The sequence below is a fragment of the Papio anubis genome, chromosome 19, assembly GCF_008728515.1.
Source record: "Papio anubis isolate 15944 chromosome 19, Panubis1.0, whole genome shotgun sequence".
Taxonomy (NCBI): Eukaryota; Metazoa; Chordata; class Mammalia; order Primates; family Cercopithecidae; genus Papio; species Papio anubis.
This window is the reverse complement of record NC_044994.1, coordinates 25,408,914-25,426,621: the sequence shown is the minus strand read 5'-3', so window position 1 is coordinate 25,426,621 and position 17,708 is coordinate 25,408,914. Positions and strand designations below refer to the sequence as shown.

Here is a 17,708-nt window from a genome sequence, read left to right as displayed (position 1 = left end):
CTGTAAGTAGATATACTCCCTGCCCTCATGCAACTTGTGTGTTGAGGGAGAGAGAAGTCATAATTTATCTTGGTAATTTAGGAAAATCATTATGAATGCTGAACTTTGGGATATTCTGTTTTTGCATTTCGTATGATGATTTCCTATTAGCACAAATCTCAATTTTATAATTGTAAATTGTAGATTTTCTAGTGTGAATCTAAATTTTTTAAAAGAATTCTTTGAGATACCTAAAATATTTGTAAAATTATCTGATAGCTTTTTAAAATTTTTAATTTTTGTGGGTGTCATATCTTATGGAATATAATTTATTTTCATATGTCTGTTGTTGTATAGAGAAGAAACTGTTTCTTTTCATTGATCTACACATTTATTTCTTGCAACAGTCTTTGAAATATATCCTTAGAATATTAGACATATTCAGATATTTAAAGGACAAGGCCCTCTCTCCACTACAAACACGTGCACATATTTGCCATGATTTTTAGATTTTTTGATATTATTGCTCATTTTTAAAATTTAAAAATAATTATTGAGTCACAAATAAAATAGGCCTAATATTTTTATGGGTTTTTAAACTGGAAAAAAGAGATACTTTTACAATGTTTATATTCCTAATGTGAACCATAATTTACATTCTTGTTTGTTTCAACATTTTTTTATGTTCTAGTAACATTTTATACTACCACAATTTTTTTAAAGCCTAGATACAATTATTAAATGTGTTCCTACATAGGTTATACTTTTGTAACTATAGTGATATGTCTTTAGGGTTTATTTTTATGTCATTGGTGTTGTCAATGCTGTCTTTTATAAAATCATGCTATATTATTTGTGACATATATGTAAACTCTCTTTAATCAGTTTGATTTTGTACTGAGGATTTTCTAGAGATGCAGTTATGACATGCATAAATAATTGCATTTATCTTTCTTCATGTATTGTGTTTTTTCAATAAACTGGCTATGTCACAAGGCCAATCTTACCATACTGTTGGATTTTTAAAATCCATATATAATATAACGTTGGAAATTAGATTAAACCTTCATTTAAGTTCTCTTGTACACTAAACCGAGAAATTACACAGAAAGCTTCTATTAAAATTGTGAATCTATTTATCATCCCAGAATGTCACCCAAGATGACCTCCCATTTCCTTCCACAGTGTTTTCTATCAAACACCCTTTTGCAGAGAAACACCATCAAACTTTGTCTTTCTCTTCTACTTACCCCCTCAGTCCTTCCTTATGTAATTTAGCATATATGTCTTTATTCTAATGCTTATTTTCTTCCTGTACCCTTACTAGTGCAATATAGGGCAGAGTATTTGACTCAGGAAGCAAATATTTTACTTATTTTATTTTACCTTTTATAGGTTTAACATGTCAGGAAGTAAAGGCTCTCAGAGAAAAGGCATGGTCAAGGACAAATGAAGGTATCCAAAAGCTACTATATATAATTTTTATCTCTTTTTTTCTGTTACATATTAATTTTTTTCAAAAAATTATAAGCATGAAAATAATTTCAGGCATTATTCTGTTCTTCCTAATTGATGTTCTGTCAATGAATATAATTGTAACACTTCTTTAAAAAAATACTTACCTATTGCTAGTGTATGTTATATACTCCATTTCCTGTGTTCCCTTTTTCATTTTGAATAATGCATACGTAAGAGTGTACAAACTTAATATGTGGGTTTTTTTCATAAATGATCATGAGGAAACATCTGTGTCACCTTCACTCACTCCACACATAGACATGCCTGGCGTTTCAGATGGTCTCCCTGTGCTCTCCTGAATAATACTTTATGCCCTCTACTACCTGGGCTTTTGTGGTGCTAATTTCCTTTTCTTTTTAATTTTAACTGTAGTGTTCCATATGTATGCATGCCTAAAGATATAATTTAATTTTGCATGCTTGTTAATTGAAATTAAACTGAGTTAATATATGTATGTTGCTGCCTTTGTTCAACATTACTTGTTATCTTCATCCTTGTTGTTACCGTTTTTGCTCAGTGTAATTTGTGGCTTTCATCCATTTTGCTATACCATTGTCCAATACCATTCATTACATTTTTTGTTATTTTGAATACTCCTAAAAACATCCTTGTACATATGTCCTGTGTGAGTTTCTGTAAGGCATACCTATCAGCAGAACTGATAAGTATATGGTATATCTGTTGTTGACATTATTTGATAATGCCAAATTATGTTCCAAAGTAATGACATGAATTTACAGTGACATAACAGTGTAGGAATATTCAAGTTGCTCCATTTTCTTCCTACCACTTGACATTGTTAGACTTTTAAAGTATTGACAATCCCCATACTATGTAGCAATGTCTTATTGTGGTTTTAATTTAAATTTCCCTGATTATTACTGATGTTGAAAATTTTTTCATGTGCTTTTTTAGCATTTTGAGTTCCACTTTTGCAAATTGACTGTATCTTTGTTCTGATTTTCTAATGAGTCATTTGTCTTTTCTCACATTGATTTTTAGGAATTTCTTGTATAGTATGAATACTAGTTCTAAATCAGTCATATTTAACTAATTTTTTTTACATTTATGCCTTTTATTTTTAATCTATTTATATTGCCTTTTGATGCACAAGGGTTCTTATTATTTTTTCAAGTCAAAGCTTTTTACGTATTATTCAAGGAAATCCTAGTCTAAGCTCATGCAGATATTAGTCCAAATCATCTTCCAAGCATTTTGGAGTTTTGACTTTTACACTTAGATTTTTCAACCCACTTGGAATTGATTTTTGTATGTTATTTAAGTTATGGTTTCTACCTTTCTTTTGTGTTTGATTACCTTGACTCTGTACTCCTTATTGCTTTTGAAAAATTATTCATGGGTATTCCATGATGCTTAAAATACAGATGACTTCTTCCAGAGTATATTTGTTTTTCCTTCTGTCAGGAACATAGTGCTGTACCAATATGGCACAGACTTAAAACAAATTCAAGCATAGAGGCTTCGGTGGAGTGTCCAATGTTGAAAACTCAATCTGCAAATTTAAGTGATGAACAGCCAAAGTTTTAATGTCACAGGGGTGAGGTCTTCTGCTTTTGTTTTTATTTTTGGATGTTTAGTGTATACTCAGAGAAAATATCTCTACAATGTCTTGAGTTCTGGTAGAGGCCATTGGGGTCGTTATTTCTGGTTAACCTTTACTCTGAGGCTGTAGCCATTTGCTATCCAAACTTAAAATGAGTTTTACAATTTAGTTGGGAATTAAGGCATTCTAATTTTTTTGTGCTATAGACCCTTTTGAAGCCTATTGAAGCTTATACTCTCTGAATGAAAATTTTATTTTTATTATTTGTCATTAAAATTATATTTTAAATATATTATAAGAGGTACAGAAATATTTTGAAACTCGAGTAATTTTTTCCCCATCCAATTTCACAAATCACTTACATTTTGTCTATGGACCCTGAGACTAGGTTGTCTTTTTATTTTGTAAAACTTACAAGTCATCAAACCCAGCCCAAACTTTCTAGGAATTGTCAATGACTTTTGTGTCAAATGTCATTTTGCATCCTGTGCTCCACTTAAAAGTATAGTTTCTGCTCTTCTTTATATTTTTGTCCTAGTAGTTTGTAACTATCTCGTTCATGTGTGTGTGTGTGTGTGTGTGTGTGTGTGTATATATCCTATTTTCAGTGGAAAAGTAGATCTGATAAACCTAGCCTGCCATTCCAAGAAATATGTGTTATATATAGTATTATTGTGTATTGAATTATGCATTTATAATAAGAGGAATTTTTCTGGTTTATATAATTTAACAAGTTTAATCCTCTTCTGAATTTTATTTCTTCCCAAATTTGGGAGATAATGTGCTTTAGGACATATTCAAAGAGTGTGCTATTTAATATATATTCCAAGATATGCTTAGGGAAAAAATAATTCTGAGGTAAAATAAAACTGAGAAATTTTGTATAATTTATATTTTTCTTGAAGGTTCTTTTGATGAAAACACTTTGAAAACTCTAACAAGTCTTGCAATGTAAAAACCTTCTTAAGTAATATGTTATTTGAGTATAGAACTGCATCTTTCCATACTTACAAGAATCTCTTGGAATTATATATTGTAAACAGGTTTTAAAGAGTGCTAGTGTAGTTTAAAGACTGGAACTAGAAACAAAGTTTAAATTTTAGTTCTATCACTTACTAACTTTGTCAACCTGGTTTGGTTCACTACCTTTCTGGGCCACATTTTACTCATGTGTAAAATGAAAATTAATGTGTTATTGTAAAGATTAAGTATCATAGTATAATAAATATGTTGAAGTCAACTGTCATGTATATATTCAATAAATATTAGTCATTCTCACTTTAATTTGAGATTTTTTCATCCTCATTGGTTTAATAAATTATGGTAAATTTATCCTAGAAGATACCATGAAACTGATGTTTTATGTAATGTAATATAATTCTAGTTGTATAATTTACCATTATGTTATAAACTTCTAAGAAGTAAAAAACTACCAATTAAACTATTACACATACCAACCTTGAATTTTAAGATGTATCCTGATGTGACTGATCTTAGTGTGTGAAAAAAAATTTTCTAACAACTTGAAATATAAAGTTGAATTTGCACTATGGTTTAAAATTGATAAGGAATCTCTCCGTCCTGAGAATGAAAGAAATGTATGTATATGTCTCTCTTTATATATGTTTTATATATATGCATATACTTATGTACACACTCATTTAACAAACAGAAATGAAAGCATAGGTCCACAAAAATATTATCCCAGACCATTTATATGGCTTTATTCATAACAGTGAAAACTGAAAACAACCTAAATGTCCATCAGCAGAAAAATAGATTTAAATAAATACTCTGTAGTTATGCAATAATATAATGTGGACCAGTGAAAAAGAATGAGCTGCAAATACATGGAGTAACATTGGTGAATCTCAAAAATATATTGAACAAAGTCAGATAAAACATACTTGATTCATTTAATTTCATTATTACAAGGTCCAAGAAAAAGACAAAACTAAACTATAGTGATAAAAATCAAAATAACAGTTGCCTATAGTAGGCGAGAAACTTTCAGGGGTGATGGAAATTTTTTCTAGCTTGGATGTCATGGTAGTTACATTTATGTACACACTTATCAAAATGCACTAAATTATAAATTTAAGATGGCATTTTCTTGTATGTATGCTATAAAATAAAAAGTAGTGTTTTACTCTAAAACCATTAAAATATTTTTATATATTATAAATACATACACCATACATACATGAGGTTTAAATGCTTGCAGAATGACTTATGTTAACATATACTAACAGTTACAGATAGAATATATGTTAAAGCTCACTAAAGCATAAAATAAGGCATACATATGAAATATTCTCATAGGTATAAAGTATCTGGAAGTACACACAAGAAAATTATAACGTTAGTTGCCTACTGACAGCCAATCTTGAGTTGTGGTGTTCACTTTTCTTTTGTGTTTGATTACTTTCACTCCGTACTCCTTATTGATTTTGAGAAATTATTCATGGGAAGACCATGATGCTTTCTACTGGATTACCATGGGAGCGAGAATGGCATGGTGACTTTTCAAGTAACTGATGCATTAATTTTCTTTTAAACTTTCAAATTAATTTTAACACAGTTTTATAGTGTATGAAATTTTGTTGATTTTTGTTTTATTTGCACTTAATATTTCCAGTTTTGTTTATTTTATTTTTTAGAGAGAGGGTCTTGCTTTGTTGCTCAGGTTGGGGTGCACACACAGTCATGGCTCATCGCAGCTTTGAACTCCTGGGCTCAAGTGATCATTCTGCCTCAGCCTCTGGAGTAACTGGGACTACAGGTGCATGCCACCATGCCCAGCTTTCCAATTCTATATTTTTAATTCTTCTTTTTAAAGAATCATGTGTTAGGTTTACACAATTCTGATTCTTTCGTGTCAGCCTCTGACACAAGAATTTGATTGTGGAAACTTTATTCTTTTAATACTCTGAACATACCACAAAACTGCTACATTGCAAACTCCCCAAATCACTGGTTGGGGTACTGAATGTAGGGATTGGAGTCATCAAGACTCAGGCAAGTTGTGGGAACATCCGTTTGAAGATTAGAGTAAAACTAAAGTTCAAAGATAATACTGAGGTCTTAATTAAGGGAAAACCTCATCTCATCATCACAGAGTCTGAAGGAAGTGATTAGAGAAGGGGACTAAAGTTGTGGTTACAATCCCAGAAGCTCAGCAGCTTGGAAAATAGGACATTTGCTTCTAGTGCTCTATAGTAAACAAGCCCCTGTGGGTTGGAGTGGCTGATATATAAAGGAGACTTTTTTACAGTTTTAGAATTATTTATTTCTGGCCAGGCATGGTGGCTCACGCCTATAATGCCAGCACTTTGGGAGGCCAAGGTGAGCAAATCACCTGAGGTCAGGAGTTCGAGACCAGCCTTGCCAACATGACAAAACCCCATCTCTATTAAAAACACAAAAAATTATCCAGGCATGGTAGTGCACACCTGTAGTCCCAGCTACTTGGGAGGCCGAGGCAGGAGAATCGCTTGAACCAGGAGTTGGAGGTTGCAGTGAGCCGAGATCACGCCATTGCACTCCAGCCTGGCAACAGAGCAAGACTCCACTTCAGAAAAAAAAAACTTACTTATTTCCTATGTTTCCCTTTAATGTCTTAGTATACATATATACTTCACTTTTACCAGTATTTTAAATGTTATTTATTTATAATTAAACATTTAAGTTCTGAATGTATTTCTGTTTTAAATACATTAACATTTCTTTACAAAGTGTTTCCTTTTTAATACATATTTTGTATGACATGGAATTCTTCCTTGACATGTTTGTTATTTGGAAATATACATTAAATTTCCAAATACCTTTGAATTAACTTTATGTGACAAATTTCTAATTGTACAGTAGATTAGTTGTATAGTACAGCTAGTTTCTACTTATTAAATTTTTTTGAATTATTGTTGTCTAAGATACCTACTTTTACTACCTTTAAAATGATATAATCTGTATCTTTTTGCGAGTCATAATCTGTGTATCAATATTACCTTATTGTATTCATCACATCCTGTATGTCATTTTGTTATTCTGAACTTCATATGCCACAGATAAATGGCAGTGATTTAGATTTTTCCTCCATATTTTTTTCTCTAAATTTCTGTTTATGTTAAAAAATAGGATTTTTTAATATAATGTGCTGTTTTATTACACACATATAGATTTTTTTATTATCTATAACTTCAGTTGTAGAGTAATAACTCTTGGTGTTGTTGAGCTTAAGTTCTAGATTTGTTCATATTTAGTCACGTTAAGTTTTCTTTTTCAGAAAATAATTGTATGTATTTTATTTATAATTTTTTTCTGTATTATTTTATAATTGGTTCTTTTTAGGTAAATTTAGTCATATATATATTATAATAGTTATTTGATTAGCCCAACCTTTATCATTTTTATATGTTTCGAACAATTTCCTATTATTGAATATTTTTGCTATAAACTTACTTTTGCCTTCTTTTATGCTTTCTTTAATGCTTTAGTGAGCTTTAACATAAATATTCTATCTGTAACTGTTAGTATATATTAACATAAGTTATTCTGCAAGCATTTAAACTTTATATTTATATATGTATGTATTTATAATATATAAAAATATTTTAATGGTTTTAAAGTAAAACACTTTTATTTTATAGCATATATACAAGAAAATACCATCTTAAATTTATAATTTAATGCATTTTGATAAGTGCATACATAAATGTAACTACCATGACATTCAAGCTAGAAAAAATTTCCATCACCCCTGAAAGTTTCTCGCCTACTATAGGCAACTGTTATTTTGATTTTTATCACCATAGCTTACTTTCGTCTTTTTCTTGGACCTCATAATAATGAAATTAAATATATCAATATATTTTTGAGATTCACCAATATTACTCCATGTATTTGCAGCTCATTCTTTCTCACTGGTCCACATTATATTATTGCATAACTACAGAGTATTTATTTAAATCTATTTTTCTGCTGATGGACATTTAGGTTGTTTCCAGTTTTCACTGTTATGAATAAAGCTATATAAATGGTCTGGGATAATATTTCTGTGGACCTATACTTTCATTTCTGTTTGTTAAAAGCTTAGGACTGGAGTTGCTGCATTGTAGTGTAGATATATTTAGCTTTATAAGAAAATGTCAAATAAATGATAATATATTTTTATGTTTTAGACTTTTGAAACACTTCCTCAGAGATTGTAAAATAAAACATTTCCCCTCTCTCTACCTGTCCTCTTTCTAAAAACAACAGTCTCTTAGTCTAGCAATTATAAATCCTGCATATCTTATGTATTTATAATTATAAATCCTACATAACTTATACAGGATATATAATTGTAAATCTACATATCAATAGTTAACATAAGATATATATGTGTGTGTATACACACACACACACACACACACACACATCTCATTTTTAAAAAAATGGTGACAAAGCTTACACACAAATCTCTGCCTTGCTAATTTTCACATAGTGTATCCTGGATACATTCTATATCAACACATAATGACTTACCTGTTTGTTTTTAACAGTCTCATGCTATTTTGAATACCTTCTTATGAAAGAGTCAAATCAATTGAAGAGCAGAGAGAAAATATCTGAAGATACGATACTGTGGGTTTTGATTAATATTTGTATCATAGTTGTTTTTCTTTTAAGGAGAGCACTTCCGTAACATAGTTTTTACATGGTGGTGCTTATTTTAAAATTTTCTATAATATTAACTTCTCACTAAAATATGTGTTTTTTCTTTTTAAAAGACAATGCCACGTCTCAGAGTTTGGTTCTATATGGAGCCTCTAAGGAGAACAGTGAAAGTTTTCATGAAAGTAAAATGACAAATACTGAAGGTGAGGACTGAACGTAAATCATATAGTAAACTATATAAGCTATATTTATACTCCCTCATTAGTTTATGATGTCAATACTGTTTCTATTTTGAACTAAATCCTGCATATCATTAATAGTTAACATAGTAAAGATATATAATAGTAAAGATATAAGGTAATATATTGTATCAATAGTATATTGTTAACATAAAATCTGGGTTTATGATTGTTATGTAATTTCAGAAATGTATGAATTTTAAAATAAATTCTTAATCACCCAAGCTGTGACTGGCTTGTTCTAGATAGAACATTTACAGTTCATTGAGGACATGTTTCTTAGAATAAAAATAAGACAAATGTTTTGGGGGTGTATTTTTCATTTTTTAAATAAATAATCATTTTATTTTATTTTCTTAAGTTCCAGGGTACATGTGCAGGATGTGCAGGTTTTTTACATAGGTAAACACATGCCATGGTCAATCCATCACCTAAGTATTAAGCCCAACATGCATTAGCTCTTTTCCCTAATGCTTTCCCCCACCCCGCCCTCCCCCTGCAGGCCCCAGTAAGTATTCTTCCCCTCCCTGTGTCCATGTGCTCTCGTTGTTCAGCTCCCACTTATAAGTGAGAACATGTAGTGTTTGGTTTTCTGTTCCTGCGTTAGTTTGCTGAGGATAATAGCTTCCAGCTTCATCCATGTCCCTGCAAAGGACATGATCTCGTTCCTTTTTATGGCTGCATAATATTCCATGGTGTATATGTACCACATTTTCTTTATCTAGTCTGTCATTGATGGGCATTTGGGTTGATTCCATGTCTTTGCTATTATGAATAGTGCTGCAATGAACATAACTCATGCATGTATGTTTATAATAGAATGATTTATGCTCCTTAGGTTGTATACCCAGTAATGGGATTGCTGGGTCAAATGGTATTTCTAGTTCTAAATCTTTGAGGAATTGCCACTGTCTTCCACGGTGATTGAACTAATTTATGCTCCTACCAACAGTGTAAAAGAATTATTTCTCTGCAACCTCACTAGCATCTGTTGTTTCTTGACTTTTTAATAATTGCCATTCTGACTGGCATGAGATGGTATCTCATTGTAGTTTTGATTTGCATTTCTCTAATGATCAGCGATGTTGACCTTTTTAAAATATATTTGTTGGCCACATGTATGCCTTTTTTTTGAGAGGTGTCTGTTCATATCCTTTGCCTATTTTTTTAACGGGTTGTTTTTTTCTTGTAAATTTGCTTAAGTTCCTTGTAGATTTTGGATATTAGACCTTTGTCAGATGGATAGATTGCAAAAATTTTCTCCCATTCTGTAAGTTGCCTGTTCGCTCTAATGATACTTTGTTTTGCTGTGCAGAAGCTCTGTAGTTTAATTAGATCCTATTTGTCAATTTTGACTTTTGTTTCAATTGCTTTTGGCGATTTCATCATAAGGTCTTTCCCCATGCCTATGTCCTGAATGGTATTGGCTAGATTTTCTTCTAGGGTTTTTATAGTTTTGGGTTTTACATTTAAGTCTTTAATTAATCTTGAGTTGATTTTTGTATAAGGTATAAAGAGGGAATCCAGTTTCAGTTTAATGCATATGGCTAACCAGTTCTCCCAGCACCATTTATTAAATAGGTAATCATTTACCCATTGCTTGTTTTGTCAAGCTTGTCAAAAATCAAATGGTTGTAGATGTGTGTTTTTATTTCTGAGTTCTCTATTCTGTTCTGCTGGTCTATCTGCCTATTTTTGTACCAGTTCCATGCTGTTTTGATTACTGTAGCCTTATAGTACAGTTTGAAGTCAGGCAGCATGATACTTCCAGGTTTGTTTTATTTCTGGCTTAGGATTGTCTTGGCTATGTAAGGTCTTTTTTGGTTCCGTGTGAATTTTAAAATAGTTTTTTCTAATTCTTTGAAGAATGTCAGTGGTAGTTTAATGGAAATAGTGTTGAATCTATAAATTGCTTTGGGCAGTATGGTCATTTTCATGATATTGATTCTTCCTATCCATAAGCATGATACACTTTTCCATCTGCTTGTATCCTCTCTCATGTCCTTGAGCAGTGGTTTGTATTACTCCTTGAAGAGGTCCTTCATTTCCCTTGTTTTCCTGGGTATTTTATTCTCTTTGTGGTAATTGTGAATGGGAGTTCATTCATGATTTGGCTTTCTGACTGTCTGTTGTTGGTGTACCGGAATGCTTGTGATTTCTGCACATTGATTTTATATCCTGAGACTTTGCTAAAGTTGCTTATCAGCTTAGGAAGCTTTTGGGCTGAGTTGATGGGGTTTTCTAGATATAGATCATGTCATCCTCAAACAAAGACAATTTGAATTCCTCTCTTCTTATTTGCAAACCCTTTATTTTTTACCTTGCCTGATTGCCCTGGCCAGAACTTCCAACACTATGTTGAATAAGAGTGGTGAGTGAGGGCATCCTTGTCTTGTACCCATTTTCAAGGGGAATGCTTCCCATTTTTGCCTGTTTAGTATGATATTGAATGTGAGTTTCTGATAAATAGCACATATTATTTTGAGGGATATTCCTTCAATATCTCACTTACTGAGTTATTTACATGAAGGGGTGTTGAATTTTATCAAAGGCCTTTTCTGCATCTATCGAGATAATCATGTAGTTTTTGTCTTTAGTTCTGTTTACATGATGAGTTACATTTATTGATTTGTGTATGTTGAATCAGCCTTGCATCCCAGGGATGAAGCCGACTTGATCATGGTGGATAAGCTTTTTGATGTGCTGCTGAATTTGGTTTGCCAGTACTTTACTGAGATTTCTGCATAGATGTTCATCAGGGCTATTGGCCTGAAGTTTTTGTTGTTGTTGTTGTTGTATCTCTGGTGTCAGGATGATACTGGCCTCATAAAATGAGTTAGGGAGGAATCCCTCCTTTTCAATTGTTTGAATAGTTTCAGAAGGTATGATACCAGCTCCTCTTTGTACTTCTGATAGAATTCAGCTATAAATCCATCTGAATGTAGGCCTTTTTTTAGTTGGTAGGCTATTTATTACTGCCTCAATTTCAGAACTTGTTATTGGTCTATTTAGGGATTCAAATTCTTCCTGGTTCAGTCTTGGGATGGTGTATGTGTCTAGGAATTTATCCATTTCTTGTAGATTTTCCAGTGTATTTGCATAGAGGTGTTTATAGTATTCTCTGATGGTTCTTTGTATTTCTGTGGGGTCAGTGGTGGTATCCCGCTTATCATTTCTGATTGTGTTTATTTGGATTTTCTCTCTCTTTTTTTAAAAATCAGACTCACTAGCAGTCTATTCTATTGATTCTTTTTTAAAAAAAAAAAAAAACAGCTCCTGGATTCATTGATTTTTTTGGAAGTGATTTTTTTGTGTTTATCTCTTTCAGTTCTGCTCTGAGATTGGTGATTTCTAGTCTTCTGCTAGCTCTGGAGTTTGTTTGCTCTTTGTTCTCTAGTTCGTTTAGTTGTGATGTTAGGGAGTTGATTTGAGATCTTTCTAGCTTTTTGATGTGGGCATTTAGTGCTATAAATTTCCTACTTAGCACTGCTTTAGCTGTATCACAGAGATTCTGATACATTGTTGCTTTGTTCTCATTTGTTTCATAGAACTTCTTGATATCTGTCTTAATTTCATTATTTACCAGGAGTCATTCAAGAGCAGGTTGTTCAATTTCCATGTAGTTATGTGGTTTTGAGTGGGCTTTTTAATCTTCAGTTCTCATTTGATTGCACTGTGGTCTGAGAGAGTGTTTGTTATAATTTCAGTTATTTTGCATTTGCTGAGGAGTGTTTTACTTCCAATTATGTGATCAATTTTAGAGTAAGTGCACTGAGAAAAATTTATGTTCTCCTGTTTTTTGGGTAGCAAGTTCTGTAGACATCAATCAGGTCCACTTGGTCAAGAGCTGAGTTCAAGTCCTGGATCTTTGTTAATTTTCTCTCTCAATGATCTGTCTAATACTGACAGTGGGTTATTAAAGTCTCCCTTTATTATTGTGTGGGGGTCTAAGTCTCTTTGTAGGTCTCTAAGAACTTGTTTTATGGATCTCAGGGCTCCTGTATTGGGTACATATATATTTAGGATAGTTAGCTCTTCTTGTTGAATTGAATCCTTTAACATTATGTAATGCCCTTCTTTATCTGTTTTGACCTTTGTTGGTTTAAAGTCTAGTTTTTCAGAAACTGTGATTGCAACCTCTGCATTTTTCTGCTTTCAATTTGCTTGGTAAATTTTCCTCTGTCCCTTTATTTTGAGTCTATGTGCATCTTTGCATGTGAGATGTGTTCTTTGAATACAGCACACTGATGGGTCCTGTCTTTGTATCCAGCTTGCCATTCTGTGTTTCTTAATTGGGACATTTAGCCCATTTACATTTAAGGTTAATATTGTTATGTGTGAATTTAATCCGTCATCATGATGCTGGCTGGTTAATTTTGCAAACTTGTTAATATAGTTGCTTCATAGAGTTGTTGTTCTGTGTACTTCAGTGTGTTTTTGTAGTGGATAGTAATAGTGCTTCCTTCAGGAGCTCTTGCAAGGCAGACCTGGTGTTCACAAAATTCCTCAGCAGTTGCTTGTCTAAAAAAAGATTTTATTTCTCCTTCACTTATGAAGCTTAGTTTGGCCTAATATGAAATTCTGAGTTGGAGTTTCTTTTTTTAAGAATGTTGAATGTTGGCCCCCAATCTCTTCTGGCTTTTAGGGTTTCCACTGAGAGGTACACGGTTAGTCTGATGGGCTGCCCTTTGTGGATGACCTTGCCTTTCTCTCTGGCTGCCCTTAACAATTTTTCCTTCATTTTTACCTTGGAGAATCTGATGATTATGTGTCTTGGGGGTAAATCTTTTCATGAAATATCTTACTGGGGTTCTCTGGATTTCCTGGATTTGAAAATTGGCCTGTCTTGCTAGATAGGGGAAGTTCTCCTGGATGGTGTCCTGAAGTGTGTTTTCCAACTTGGTTCCATCCTCCCCATCTCTTTCAGGTTCTCTAATCAGTCATAGGTTCAGTCTCTTTACATAGTCCCATAGTTCTCAGAGGTTTTGTTTGTTTAATTTCTTTCTTTTTTATCTGATCTTGTTTGTCTGCCTTATTTCTGCAAGAGAGTCTTCAAGCTCTGATATTCTCTCTTCTGCTTGGTCGATTCAGCTATTGATACTTACGTTTCCATCATGAAGTTGCCGTGCTGTGTTTTTCAGCTCCATCAGGCCATTTATATTCCTCTCTAAACTGGTTATTCTAGTTAACAGCTCCTGTAATCTTTTATCATGGTTTTTAGCTTCTTTGCATTGGGTTAGAAAATAATCCTTTAGCTCAGTGAAATTCATTATTACCCACTTTGTGAAGTCTACTTCTGTCAGTTCATCCATCTCACCATTGGCCCCATTCTGTGCCCTTGCTGGAGAAGTGTTGTGTAAAAATTATTTGGAGGAGAAGAGGCATTCCAGCTTTGAGGATTTTCAGTGTTTTTGCATTGACTTTTCTTCATCCTCATGGATTTTTCTACCATTGATCTTTGAGGCTGATAAACTTTGGACGGGGATTTTGTGGGGTCTCTTTTGTTGATGTTGTTGTTGCTTTTTGTGTGTTTTTCTTCTAATAGTCAGGCCCCTCTTATGCAGATCTGCTGCAGTTTGCTGGGTGTCCACTGCAGACTCTGTTTGCCTGGGTATCACCAGTGGAGGGTGCAGAATAGCAAAGATTTCTGCCTGCTCTTTCCTCTGGAAGCTTTGTCCCAGAGGGGCACTGACACTGACCAGATGCCACCCAGAACTCTCCTGTATGAGGTATCTGGCGACCCTAGTTGGGAGGTCTCATCCAGTCAGGAGGCGTAGGGGTCAAGGTCCCACTTGAGGGGGTTGTCTGTCCCTTAGTGGCTGTCCCTTAGTGGAGCTGGTGTGCTGTGCTGGGGGAATCCCCCTTGTCAGGATCAGCTGATCTCTTCAGAGCAGCCAGGCAGGAAATACTAAGTCCACAGAACCTGAGACCACAGCCACCCCTTCCCCAAAGTGCTCTTTCCCAGGGAGATGAGAATTATGTCTGTAAGCCCCTGACTGGTGCTGGATCACCTGCAGAGAGACCCTGTCCATGCCCAGTGAGGAGGGATCTAAAGAAGCAGTCTGGCCACAGCTGCTTTGCTACACTGTAGGGAATTCAGCCCAGTCCAAATGTCCTCATCTATAAATGACCGCTCTAGGAGTGTCTGCCTTATGTGGTTGAGATAAGGACTGAAATACGCCCTGGTCTCCTGCAGTACCCTCAGGCTTATTAGGGTGGGGAAAAAAACCGCTCCCTGGTAAATTTGAGGTCATAGTGGTTCTGTGCTCTCGAACCCTGTTTTCTGTTGTTTAAGATGTTTATCAAGACAATACATGCACAGCTGAGCATAGACCCTTAGCAGGTGTTTTTTGATTTTGCCCTTTGCCTTGTGATCTTTATTGGCCTCACAAGCATGTGATCTTTGTTCTCCTTTTTGCCCTTTGGAGCATGTGATCTTTGTGACCTATTCCCTGTTCATACACCCCATCCCCATTTGAAATCCTTAATAAAAACCTGCTGGTTTTGCAGCTTAGGTGGGCATCATGGTCCTACCAATATGTGATGTCACCCCCAGAGGCCCAGCTGTAAAACTCCTCTCTTTGTACTCTTTCTCTTTCTCAGCCGGCCGACACTTATGGAAAATAGAAAGAACCTATGTTGAAATATTGGGGGCGTGTTTCCCCGATACCCATGGAACATACTCCAAGATTGAACACATGTTCAGCCATTAAGCAAGTCTTGATAAATTTTTAAAAATCAAAATTATATGAACCATACTCTCAGGCCACAGTAGAATAAAACTAGAAATAGAGTCTGGGTGGATTGTTTGAGTCCAGGAGTTTGAAACCAGCCTGGGCAACATGGTGAAACCCTATCTCTACAAAAAATACAAAAAATTAGCTGTGCATGGTGTCACATGTATATATTCCCAGCTAATTGGGAGGCTGAGGTGGGAGAATCACTTGAGTCCCAGAGGTCAAGGCCGCAGTAAGTTGTGATCATGCCACTGTACTCCAGCCTGGGCAACAGAGCAAGACTCTGTCTCAAATAATGTAAAAATAATAAAAATAGAAATCAATACCAAGATCTCTCAAAACCACACAATTACATAAAAATTAAACAAATTGCTTCTGAATGACTTTTGGGTAAACAGTGAAATTAAGGCAAAAATAAAAAAGTTATCTGAAAATAAATGAAAACACAACATACCCAAATCTCTGGGATGCAGCAAAAGCAGCATTAAGAGGAAACTTTGTAGTGCAAAATGCCCACCACAAAAGTTAGAAAGATCTCAAATTAACAATCTAACATTACACCTAGGGGAACTGGAAAAACAAGAACAAACGACTCCAAAATTAGCAGAAGAAAAGAAATAACTAAAATTGAACAGCAGTGAATGAAATTGAGATCCAAAAATCTACCCAAAGAATCAATTAAACCATAAGTTGGTTTTTTGAAAGGATAAACAAGATTGATAGACCACTAGCTAAATTAACAAAGAAAAAAGAGATATGACACAAATAAGCACAATCAAGAACAACAAAGGTGAAATTACAACTGATGCCACAGAAATACAAAAGATCCTCAGAGACTATTGTGAACATCTCTAGTCACACAAACTAAAAAAGCTGGAGGAAATGAATAAATTCCTAGAAACACATAGTCTCACCAGATTGAATCAGGAGTAAGTTGAAACTCTGAACAGATCAATATTGAGTTCTGAAATTAAATTGGTAGTAATAAGCCTACCAACCACCAAAAGCCCCAGACCAAGTTGATTCAAAGCTAAATTCCACCAGCCATACAAAGAAAGCCTGGCACCAATCCTACTGAAACGATTATATAATATCAAAGTGGACTCCTCCCAAACTAATTCTACAAAGCCAACATCACCCTGGTACCAAAACCTTGCAAAGACACAATGAAAAAAGAAAACAACAGGTTGATATCCTTGATGAACATAAATACTAAAATCCTCAACAAAATACTAGCAAACTGAATTCAGCAGCACATCAAAAAGTTACTTCACCATGATCAAGTAAGGCTTTATTCCTGGGATGCAGGTTTGGTTCAACATATGCAAATCAGTAAAGTAATTCACCATATAAATTGAATTAAAAACAAAAGCATTATGATCATCTCAATAGATGTGGGAAAAGCTTTTGATAAAATCCAACATCACGTTATGATAAAAATGTTCAAGAAACTAGGCATAAAAGGAATATACCTCAAAATGATAAGAGCCATCTATGACAGACCCACAGCCAGCATCAGACCGAATGAGCCAAAGCTGGAAGCATTCCTCTTTAGAACTGGAAGAAGATGAGCATGCCCATTCTGACTACTCCTATTCAACATAGTATTGGAAGTCCTTGCCATAGTAATCAGGTGAGAAAAAGAAATAAAAGGCATCCAAACAGGAAGACGTCAAAAAGAGGTCATTGTTCCTTTGCTGACAATATGATTGTATACCTAGAAAACCCTAAAGACTCTACCAAAAGGCTTCTAGAACTCGTAAGTGGTAAAGTTTCACAGTACAAAATTAATGTACAAAATTCAGCAGCAATTCTATATGTATTTCCAAGTCACAAGATAATAAAATATCTAAGAATGCCTCTAACCAGGAGGTGAAAGAGCTCTACAAGAAGAACTACAAAACACTGCTGAAAGAAATCATAGATGACACAAATAAATGGAAAAATATTCCATGTTCCTGGATTGAAAGAATCAATGTCAATTAAATGGCCATATGGCTCAAAGCAATCTACATA

General features: G+C 34.0%; 1 protein-coding gene across 9 annotated transcripts in view; it reads left to right on the top strand.

Annotated features, from left to right (window-relative positions):
* CCDC178 (coiled-coil domain containing 178) overlaps nt 1-17,708 on the top strand; it is a 513,950-nt gene that overhangs the window by 40,964 nt on the left and 455,278 nt on the right. For all 9 annotated transcript variants that reach the window (XR_002518666.2, XM_021930027.2, XM_017951655.3 and 6 more), the window contains 2 exons: nt 1,375-1,434; nt 8,830-8,919. Coding sequence is in view for 8 of the 9 variants with exons in the window: in XM_021930027.2 (XP_021785719.2) it covers nt 1,375-1,434; nt 8,830-8,919 (150 nt within the window). In the remaining variant the exon portion in view is untranslated. The remainder of the gene's footprint in view (nt 1-1,374; nt 1,435-8,829; nt 8,920-17,708) is intronic.